Consider the following 11424-nt stretch of genomic DNA (forward strand, 5'->3'; position numbering starts at 1 on the left):
TCTTTCCCTTTTTCCTGAGGCATGCAAAGCAGATCTTCCCAATGCTGGACTGTATGGATGATTTGCGCAAGATCAGTGATTTGAGATTGCCACCCAACTGGTCAGTGGTTGCAAAGTTTTCTCCTCTTAAGTGTCAGAGAATTTTGTAGTCTGTGGACTTAAGCTTTATGATGTCTAATTGCATTGTATTTTCTGTTCCAGTTCTCTGTTTTTACAATAGTTTGGGCCAAGTCTTATCTTTGTTCCAAGGTATATTGCAACCAATTAAAAGAAAATAAGATGGTATCAGTTGCTGAGTTGGTATTGTACTCCCAGAAAGCTGGTTTCTGGATGCATCTGTTTGGGAGGTAGCATGCCAGAACATAAAAATGTTAATACATCCAAGCAGAGAGACCAGAGTAATGAGGATTAGTTTGAACACAGTGTGTACATTCCACTCTAAATGTTTGAAAGCTTTGTATGATATTGAAGGTAAATGTATAAGACTTAGTAACTTCTTTGTACTGTCTCTATTTAAGAACTTAATCTTTCCAGTTTCATTACACATTAAAAAGTATTTTAGTAAGTAAATGTTTAAGCTCATTTGCAATTTTCCCTGAATTAGCATCCAGAACATCAGATAAATGTTCAACAGATCTGATTTTTTGTGTATGTTTTAGGTATCCAGATGCCAGGGCTATTCAGAGAAAGATAATATTCCATGCTGGTCCTACAAACAGTGGAAAAACTTACCATGCTATCCAGAGGTTTTTGTCATCAAAGTCTGGAATATACTGTGGTCCACTGAAACTTCTTGCTCATGAGATCTTCCAAAAGAGTAATGATGCTGTCAGTATGTTGTATTACTTATCTACACCCTTAGTACTGGAACAGCCTTATGAATGCATGTTTGTAAAGTTCTGTAGTTTCGTAAGGTAGTCCATGAAGCAGTGTGCTTGAGTGAGGGCCTTTGCAGTCCTGTCAGCTCTTGTGAATATCAGTTGTGCATTTCTGCTCTAGGTGTGCAGAACGCAGTATCATTTCTCCAAAGCATATACCATGCAATCATCCCTGTAACTTACTTCCCTTGTCCTGTGATTTTTTCCTACCAGAGTTCTGCTACTTTTTCCCTAGCCATGTTCTACTATCAGCTTTTTCAGTGTTGAAACTGTGATTTAGTTTGCCCATGACCTTTATTTTAGCTTATACACAAGAAGTTCTTTGCTGAAGTCCCCTCAACCTTCTGCTTCAGTGTTTAAATATATTTGCCTCAACCATCTAATAAAAACTTCCTGCAGCTTCAGATGTGTTGAGTAGTGAAGAATAGTGCCTATCAGGTCCCTAGAGGAAACTTTCATTAGTCCTTTTTTTATTTATTGCTTCCAATACTGCTTTTATTGCTTTTTGAAGGCTCCTCACCAATGTGTTCCCAGTTCATGGAACTACACCAGTTCTGAAGCATTGCAATAGCACATCACGTGTTAATGCAGCATAGTGTGTATGTACAGTAGTGTTTACCAGATGATGTTGGTGCTTTCTCCATTTTTGAGAAGTCTGTGATTTAGGATTTGTAATTGCTATTACTGGTTTATCAAAGCAATGCATAAGAAAGATTGGCTTGTCCTAGGAGGTGTCTGTAACATGCACCATGTAGTCTCTGTATACCCTGCAGTGATGTTCCCTGTTACTAGAGTTACTGCACTTTTCTCTCCATGTGTTTATTGTGTGTGAGGACTTTCACTTGGCAGCTCATGGGTTATATGTAGCCCTTGAGGCTCAAGCAGGGCTTCCTGTATGGCTCTGCAGGTGGTTGTGGACATGAAGGAGCAACCATCTTCCTGATACTCAGTGTAGAGCTGAAGAGGGTGGTGGCCCCTGCTGCCTCTCCCAGCTGATCCTTGTGAACTCTTGCTGTGTGAGCATAAGGCAGCAGGTGGGACACCCAACAGAGCAATCACCAAGGATACCACAGGAGGCAGGAGTTTGCAAGGCTCCTTCACTGCTGGGCCTTGCTTTAGGAGTGTAGTACACTATAGCTCTTCTGAGAGATGTTTTGTCACAGATATGATGCCTCTGAAATGTTCAGGGAAGATGTAATCTCCTGCAGGAGTAGAGCACACCTGGTTGCAGATCTTACCTCCTCATTTCACCCTTCAGTCTGATAGAACTTAAATACAGGGCACAAATCTCAAAAGGCTCAGTAGTTTGTTGGGGTTTTTTTTGATAGCTTCCATTATACTCTCTTAGAAAGTACTTTAAGAAGCTGTTTGTTTTTTTTTTTTACCCCCCTTTGGAAAAGATACTCTGTTATAGTCAAGAAATTTAACATGAGTTTTCTGAATTCCTGCAGAATGTGCCATGTGACCTAGTGACAGGAGAAGAGCGTGTGTATGCTAATGAAGATGCCAGACAGGCTCCTCACATTGCTTGTACCATTGAAATGTGCAGCACTAACACACCTTGTATGTATACATCCTTGTTTCAGTCATATCTGTAATATCTTCATGTGTATTATTACTTAGACTTTGAAGTAGATGAGCAATTCCTTTTCACTCTTGAACAATTTCTGAACCCTCTCAGAGGAGTTAATAAAAACTGGATCATGTCAGAGTAGAGGATTGACTTGATTTGAGCAACCTTTTTTTAGAAAGCTTCTGAGTTCCTTCCTGTGTTTTATTGCTATTCTAGATGCTCTTCCTTGGTACATCATATCTTTCTTTTTTGTTTTAAGATGAAGTTGCTGTGATTGATGAAATTCAGATGATCAGAGATCCTGCCAGAGGGTGGGCTTGGACAAGAGCCCTTCTAGGTAAGCTTGTTAACATTGACAATGGACTAGTTTAATGTAACTATAAATGGCACATTAAATTCAAGCTTAGCAGGCAGTATATTCATAAGTAGTTACAACATGTGGTGAAAAATAGAGGTGAATATTGTTTCTTCATATATCTTCTCACAGCAAGCTAGAGAGATACTCTGCCTCAAAGGATTTGTCTGTATGGCAATGAGTTACCTGTCATGTTTTGCTTCATGAATGTTTCTTTTTAAAAAAGATACTCAAAGTTATACAGATACCTCTTTTAGTTTGGCTTCCTTGGACAATACAGTGTATTTGTGGTGTTACACCTTGCTCTCCTTTTACATTGATTATTTTCTAGGAAGCTTCTTTTTGTTCAATTAAAACAACACAATTTTTCAGAGTTGTTGTGAAGAGATACTGTTAAATATATGGAAACATGGTGAACATCAAATTTTTTACATTGTTCGTTTCAAATGGCTCATTTATGGAGCTGCACTGATCTGTTAAATTTACAAGAATGTTTTGATAATTTTAGAATCTTTCTTGAGAAATTTTTGACACTCAGTTTTCCTCAGATTTTGAACAGAAGTTTGGAATCTGATTCCCCCCCTGCCCGTTCCTTCATTGCTTTTAATATTGTTTATCAGGATGATTTGTCACACTTCTACTTCCAGTTTTTTCCTCTTTTTTTTATTCTGACTGCATTAGAGATGTATTAATAATTTTAGAAAGTCATGCAGAAAACGAAGCTCTTCGTTTTGTGGTTTGGAAGGTGGTAAAACAGTAGTAGTAAATAAAACATGCTCAGAGCTTTGTTCCATTTCTTCAGTGGTTGAGGGTAGCTCTTGTTTGGGTTGAGAGGGTGAAACTGTGTATTAGCTGCTCTCTCTGTTTATCACAGTGATGGATTTCCAAGCATCACTTGCTGACAGGAGACCAAGAGCAGCTCTAAGGAAATAGTGTATAGAGGTGTGGCATGTTGAAGGTGAAATATAGAGCTCACTGGTGTGTGTAGCAAGCAAAGTGTAGTTTTGGGGTTACTTAATAGCTAGAACTTGTTGTCTATAAACATGTCATGTTTCTTGTTCAGGACTCTGTGCAGAAGAAATCCATGTTTGTGGAGAACCTGCAGCTGTTGACTTGGTGACAGAGCTGATGTACACTACAGGGGAGGAAGTTGAAGTAAGCTGGTTAATTCTGTGAAGTTATGGACAGACTATTGGGTGGTTCTTGCTAGAAATCAGGCAAAAATTCAGGGTCTCTTAGGGGTATCACTGATCAAAGTTATTCTTGTGGGAGTTCTTGGTAAAGTGTTTCTAAACCAAAGGAAATGTTGGAAAGTTGTTTTTTTGTTTTGTTTTTATGATAGTGGCATTAGTTTCCTGCAGGGCACGCTGTCCCTCAAGTGTGCTTGGGTTACTGCATCTGTTGATATAATTAAGTTACTCTCCATATTATGAGGAAGAGAGTTAAACATCCAGAAGAAAGTGACAGATCTCTGAAACCCTGTTTCACTGTGATAAATCTTTGTGGTTTTTTTTCCTTGGGGACATTCCTTTGTGAGGAGTATTTAAGAACATAACATTTGGTCTTAAGAAAGTCCAGCTTGCATGGTATCCTGGTGAGTTAGCTGTAGCTTTCCATAGATGTGTGTGGTGGGACAGCATTTTAGGTGTCTGAGGGAAAACGGGCTCTCATTTCGTGATGGAAAGTCTATTGCTACATAGCCTGCCTACTTTTAATCTAGTTTACATGTAAACATGTATAGTTCTTCTGTTTCTTTCAAAGGCCATGTGACAATTCCTTTAATTCTAGGTCAGAAACTACCAGAGACTCACTCCTCTTACTGTGCTGGATTATGCCTTAGAATCTTTGGATAACCTCCAGCCTGGGGACTGCATTGTCTGTTTCAGTAAGAATGACATCTACTCTGTCAGTCGACAGATTGAAGCCAGAGGGTTAGAATGTGCAGTCATCTATGGCAGCCTGCCACCAGGTAAAAGCACTCTCCCTTTTAACAGAATGTTTTGCTTCTTGCTGCTTGTTTAGAAAAGCTTTTAAAATGAAGCAATTAAAGTTTTCCTAGTGTTGCATCTCTATATAGTTAGAGAAGGTAACCAGCTTTTGTGGACTGGTGTGTTAGTCTGGGGATTAGACCTTTATTATGTACTTAATATTTATCTTCAGATAGATATAATTAAATCAGTTCTATCCACAGCAACCAATTAAATACCTTTCCCCTGTCCTTCTCAGCCTGTTGTAAAGGCATTTGGCTTAGTGATGCATTGTCTTTTGTTTGTAAGAAGGGTTTGCTATGTGTTGTGTTTTGTCCTTCTGTTTTAGGAACGAAACTTGAACAGGCAAAGAAATTCAATGATCCTGATGATCCATGTAAAATTTTAGTTGCTACAGATGCAATTGGAATGGGACTCAATTTGTAAGTACTTGGAGCAGGTTGTGGCATTATTTTTGCGTGTGATACCTGCATTGGTTTCCTCCCTTGTTTCTCCCTGGATTGACTAATTTGGCTCAATATCTCCTATGTCTAGATACCACAGGATATACATTTTAATTCTGAAAGAGTTATCAGTTTGATTGAGTAGGACTTAAGCTTAACATTTTAAAATTTATTCTAATAATGGCTCAGTTGGCCTAATTCTGTGTGATAGTAGGCACTGTTAAGGCCTTTGCAATTCACTGGAGTCAGATGTGCTAGTTTGTCAGAGTATCAGTCTCTCTTGCATTTCTGAAACGTAGAGCACGTTCAGTCCAGTTTCAGATGTGTTTTGTTCCTGAAGGCAGTGCAGTTGCATGGCTGTAAACTGCTGAGGCAGGTGATGATGACAAATGGTTTGGGAACCTATTAGAACATGACTGATATATGTATGAATGATGAGTCTCCTCTACTAACCAGTAGACTTATGAATATGCTGTCTGTAAGTAGTATCTGTGGTCCCTTAATTTATAGGGGGGTGGGGGAAAAGCTCAAAAAAACTTCCACAACTCTAATTCTTCTTTAGTAGGTTACATATTGGAAATAATTTGTAAACAATGATTCCTCTTTGTGTTTGTTCAAATATTTTAGGTGTATCAAAAGAATAATTTTTAACTCTATAGTAAAGCCAACTGTCAATGAGAAGGGGGAGAAGGAAATAGACTCCATTACAACCTCTCAGGCTCTACAAATTGCAGGCAGAGCTGGGCGTTACGGCTCCTCCTTCAAGCAGGGAGAAGTCACCACAATGCATCGTGATGACCTCCTGCAGCTGAAGCTGATTTTGAATGAGCCTGTGCCACCTGTGAAGGTGAGAGGCTCAGCAGCCAGTTTGTACAGATGTGTGTGCTTTGGAGCTGTTTTGCTACCTTCTGATCCTAAATAATTTTTCCCTGTGTCTGGTTAGCGGTTAGTAATAAAAATGGATTGTGTCATGTCAGAGTGACTTTGAATTTATGTCCCACTTGGAAGCTTGCAAAATTTCATCTATATTGAGTCTGCTATATTAAGAATTATAAGGGCAAATAAGAAAGTTCTTAAGTTCCATATAAACGTGCTTTATAAACTGGACTCTGTAGGGTGCTTTGGTTTCTTGCATTTTGTCTTTCTAGATTTGTTTCTGATGCACTAACTTAAGAACAATACTGAGAATTAACTGAAATTTTCTTCTTTATTATCCCTTTAGGCAGCTGGCTTACATCCTACTCCTGAGCAGATAGAAATGTTTGCTTATCATCTCCCCGATGCCACTCTATCCAATCTAATTGTAAGAATGATCAAAATATTAGCTTCTGCTTTAAAAATTAAGCATTGCTTTTGTATGAAGATACGCTTTGGGAAACCAAACAGCCAGCCTTGTATGTAGCTTTTAACAGTCGGATTCTTCTCTCTACCACAGCAGTGACTTCAAATATGTTTAGAATGTTTAGCTTTTCTGTGTTATAATAAACCTGAAAGCTGTTGAAGTGTGTAAGTATGTTGACATGTGTTGAAGAGAGGGCAGCAACCTTTTCATTTCACATTTCCTGTATTTTAAATGCAAACTTTCTGATCTGAGGTTGAAGATATTAGAGATTAAAATTTTGATACGTTTATGTGAAGGTTCCTAGGAAACTGGGCTGCTCATGTCAGATTTCTGTACATCTGAGAGCTGCCTGCTTTTTTTTCCTGCTTCCATGGAATTTATAGTAAAACAGTGTCTGCTTAACTTTGAGAAAAGAGATTTTTGGGGATATGCTTGATCTCATCATTAGCTGGCTAGTAGAATTTTTAGAAGTGCCTAAACCTTTTAAAGTAGAAATGAAGCTTCCAATCCTGTATTAAAAAATAATATCACAATTTTTAGTGCAGTGAGACACACTTAGGAGCTTTCATGGATTTAAATACATATTATTATTGTCTGATGTGTGCTGTTATATAGCAAAGTGTATGATTTCTAGCCTAGAAGCAAAAGATAATACTTGGAGATGTCCTAGAAGACTTAGACTGATGGGATAACAGCACATCTTTAAGTTTTGACTGTTGAGAATTTCTGGGCTGGCATAGAAGTACCAAGATAGAAAAATGATGTTATTATTGATCTTGTAAGTGTTCAGTCATGCATTAATTAAGAAGCTCAATGTTTCTTTAGACACCTTGTAAAAAATTCTTTCACAGATTTACACTAGAGAAATAACTTGGAGGACTCATAAAAATTCCCCCTGCAATGTGCAGTGTCATCTCCTGTTTCTCCAAAGCTTGGATATGTTTCAGTATTCTTTGAATGCCTCTCTTGCAACACTTTATTTATCTTGTGATTTCTTTCCTTTGTAAAATCGATCTGTTCCTGACATTGTGCTAAAAATACTTCAATTATTGAATTTTATGCTGTAAAGTTAGCTTTTTGGATCATGCTAAGTGACAAATCTGGAACAAGTTCTCAACACAGTTGTAACTGGTTCCTGGTTCATTGTAACTAAAGTGTGTGCTTCCCCATCACTGACTTTGTTACTTTAAGAGACAACTTGACAACACTTACATAAAGCACTATCTGTTCTGTCATCTTCTCTGCCTCTGAGTTAGATAATTTAAAGCAAATACTGTTAAAAGAGTAGAGGGAACTCCCTTTCCCCCTTTTTATTATTACACTCACATTTGATATTTTTACTGTTCTTTCAGCATAAATAGCCTTTGAAACACTAAGTAATTATGTTTTGTTTGGTAATACAAAGTTTAACAACCATCTCCTGTCATAACACCCTCTTTATTTGGTTGTATTTTCACAGGATATTTTTGTGAGTCTCTCCCAAGTTGATGGGCTTTACTTTGTCTGCAATATTGATGATTTTAAGTTTCTAGCAGATATGATTCAGCACATTCCACTAAATTTACGATCACGTTATGTCTTCTGCACTGCACCCTTGAACAGAAAAGAGCCTTTTGTGTGTACCACATTGCTGAAGGTCAGTTATTTTTTCCCCTCAAAGATACATGGTATTTATACTGAAGCATTGAGACTGTATCTAGCTTCTGTATTTATTGTGGTTTTTGTCATTAGATCATTTGAGAGCCTACAGGTAGTAACATACAATAGCTGGGGATACCTATTTTATTTCCTTCTTTATTGCATTTTTTTTGCCATGTTAATAGGCAAAAGCTTTTAACTTATGAGAACTGATTCTTGTTTTGTGGTGTAAATTTAAATTTGCATAGGTTTCCTGCTGTTTGCTTGAGAGAATCCTACTGCTTGCCTTGCAGGTGATCTTTGAACTGGGAGAGTTCAGAATCGTGTTACGTAGTCACTTGTTCACTGTTAAACTTTGCACTATACTGAGTCTAAAAGTAGGCCTTCAAAACCAAGATCCTTCAAGGTGTTAGCTTGTCAACAAAAGAATGTGGCATTTAGTATGATTACTGTTGTTATAATACTGTTACATAGAATTAAACCCCCAGAAAATACAGTGCTGTAAGTTGCTCTCAGAATTACATCATTTCGATTTTCAGGCCTGGATGAACTGTTTTCCACTGTGCCCCCAGTGTGATTATTTTGAGGAATTTGTAGTCAGCTGATTTCAGTTTTTCAGGATTAATAATTCTGTTTGGAACTGTTACTTTGTTAGACAGTGTTGCCTTTGTCCCCTTCTAGAACCTGCATTAAACATTTTTCATAAAATAGTGTAAAAATAAAACTTATATGAGGCCCTCATGTCACAGGTATTAGACCTGTGCTTTTCCAAAATTCCTAATAATGTTCTTTAGAAATTGATTTATTAAGAGTTGAAAAAAATGTCCCTCATTAAGAAAATGCTGAACATTCAGATCCCAAGAATGAAGGTGCAGAGGGGCCTAATGTGATGTTGCTTGGAGGCTGTTGTGAAAACCTGTGTGAATTTGAGCTCCGTTTCTTGGCAAAAAAATATCCCTTCTGGTATCAGCCAGTTAAGAAGCAGTATTCTAAGTCATCAGTGCTCCTGAAAATTTTATATTTCAATCTTATTTGGCTTTTTTATCTGTTAGTAAAAAAGCTGAGATATCTAGGTTTCAGAAGGGCTGATTTCTGGTGCAGGTTAATCTGTTTGGGTTGTGAATAGTGTGTTTCCTAAGTCAGGGAACACATTTAACTTTTTTTTTTTTCAACTCTGGAGATTCTGATTAGCAGAGTAGGAGCAGGAGAAGAAACAAAGAAAGGCACAGTCCATCTTCTTTCATAGATGAAATAATGCTTTCAGTGTTGTGCTTTTCTGGATAGCTCTATACTTGTGTTGCTTAACTGTGCATGACCTGTGGACAAATTGTGTTAATGAGGCCCTGGAAAGGAGAGGTGACTCCTGTGTTGAGTAATTCAGTAAAAGAATGTGTGGCATTTGGGCTGTGGAAAACAAAGCAGGTATGTTCTGGAGTAGTCTGTATACATAGACTCAAGGGAATATAACTAATTTGGGATTTTTTCTTTCCTGACTAACTGAGGACTTCCCTGAATCTGCTTATTTTTCAGTTTGCAAGGCAGTTCAGTAGGAATGAGCCTCTGACGTTTGACTGGCTCTGTCGGCACACCAAGTGGCCATTGTCTGTTCCAAAGAACATCAAAGAACTTGTACACCTTGAAGCTGTTCATGACGTTTTTGATCTCTATCTGTGGTTAAGGTATTGTCTTGGTTCTTGATTATTTTTTTCTAACATGACTTAGAGTCCCAGAAAAGCAGTGTCTTCAGGACTGTGTGTTTGTGGTGCAGTATGGGCTCCTTTGGGTGTGTTGTGGGAACACATCATGGGTTCTGCAGGGAACAAGTTTGTGTCTGACAGAAACTTAGTAACAAGGTGATTCTGGACTTAAAATACAGTGGCCTTCCCGTGCAACATGTAATTTATTTTGTATGTTTTTACTTTACATATGAGCCATCTCATCTTTGTCCCAGTCCTTCAGTGAAAAGGTTTAATTATATGCTGTTTTGCCTCCCTTCAGTTATCGCTTCATGGATATGTTTCCTGATGCTGTCCTTGTAAGGGATATCCAGAAAAAACTGGATGACATTATACAAGTTGGTGTCTGCAACATCACAAAGCTGATCCGAGCTTCCCAATCTGCAGCAGCTCCTGGCACAGGGGAAGCTGTCTCAGAAGATTTTCCTCTTTCAAGGACTAAGAGGGATACCAAGGTGGTCTTGGACCGTCACAGTGCAAGATCCCCAGAGGCACTTTCTGTTGCAGTGGGAGAGAGAAGGGCAAAGAACTTGAAAGCCTTTCGGTCTGCTGCAAGGCAGGAGGATCTGAAAAGCCATGGACGTGGAACTCTTGCCAACAGGTTGCTGCGTGAAGGACTTCTGACACAAGAAATGCTGAGACAGCTGGAGAGTGAGTGGCAGGATCAGCACAGGAATGGTAGATATGGCTTTGGTTCAAAAAGAGATGATCAGAATAGTTCAAAAGAAACGGGGAAAAAGAAAAAATAGAAACATGTCCTAATTCTGCTTAGTTTTTATTTGTGAAATAAAATCCTATTTTAATAACTTTCTGGCATTTCCTGTCTACACTGCTGCAGCTCCTTGATGGTTTTCCTTCTCCTGTGACCAGTTACGTGAAGCACTCAGAGAAATGGACTCTTAAAAGTTCAGAGGCCATAAGTTTGCTTTCACCAGTCAGCTGTACACTTTGTCAGTCGTGGTGTTCAGCGTAAGTGTATGATCTGCTGCTATGTGAAAATTTGAACTTGATGTCTTCTTGCAAGATATCCTCACATCGTTAATAAACATCAGATAAATCACTAGAAATGAATTAGCTACTCATTCCCTCCCTTCCCAAAGGGCAGAGTTTAACAGATAATGAACAAGTAGTGAACAGCCTGGCAGGAAATGGGGCCAGAGGGGTGATAGGAGTCATGCATCTCTGACCTTTGTGTCTGGTGAAAATGTGGAAGCAGCTGAAAAGCATTTATGTTCATGCCTTGGGGAATGATACTCTTCTGGCCACAGGAATTTTTGAGTAAATTCCAGTTCTGTCATCTGAGGGGCACTTACTGAATCAAAGCAAAATCTGTCCTTGCTCTTTAAATTCTATTTTTTCTCCTAGGAGGAAAAGCTCAGCACACTGATTCAGTTAAAGTTTGGGAGGAGAGGAAGAAAAGGAAAAAAAGAAAACAAGATTTTGGGGGGAAGGCTTGTAAAATCTGGGTTGA

General features: G+C 38.5%; 1 protein-coding gene across 1 annotated transcript in view; it reads left to right on the forward strand.

The window, feature by feature from the left end:
* The window catches only part of SUPV3L1 (suppressor of var1, 3-like 1 (S. cerevisiae)), a 13335-nt gene extending 2320 nt beyond the window's left edge, over window positions 1-11015 (forward strand). Inside the window, exons 3-14 of the mRNA XM_009994865.1 lie at window positions 1-100; window positions 660-828; window positions 2330-2441; window positions 2711-2788; window positions 3870-3961; window positions 4595-4775; window positions 5123-5216; window positions 5865-6084; window positions 6460-6540; window positions 8039-8215; window positions 9748-9896; window positions 10216-11015. Of these exons, the coding sequence (XP_009993167.1) occupies window positions 1-100; window positions 660-828; window positions 2330-2441; window positions 2711-2788; window positions 3870-3961; window positions 4595-4775; window positions 5123-5216; window positions 5865-6084; window positions 6460-6540; window positions 8039-8215; window positions 9748-9896; window positions 10216-10702 (1940 nt within the window). The 3' untranslated portion in view covers window positions 10703-11015. The remainder of the gene's footprint in view (window positions 101-659; window positions 829-2329; window positions 2442-2710; window positions 2789-3869; window positions 3962-4594; window positions 4776-5122; window positions 5217-5864; window positions 6085-6459; window positions 6541-8038; window positions 8216-9747; window positions 9897-10215) is intronic.
* The last annotated feature ends 409 nt before the right edge of the window (window positions 11016-11424 follow it).

Source organism: Chaetura pelagica, unplaced genomic scaffold, assembly GCF_000747805.2.
Source record: "Chaetura pelagica isolate M959 unplaced genomic scaffold, ChaPel_1.0 scaffold112, whole genome shotgun sequence".
NCBI classification, from domain to species: Eukaryota; Metazoa; Chordata; class Aves; order Apodiformes; family Apodidae; genus Chaetura; species Chaetura pelagica.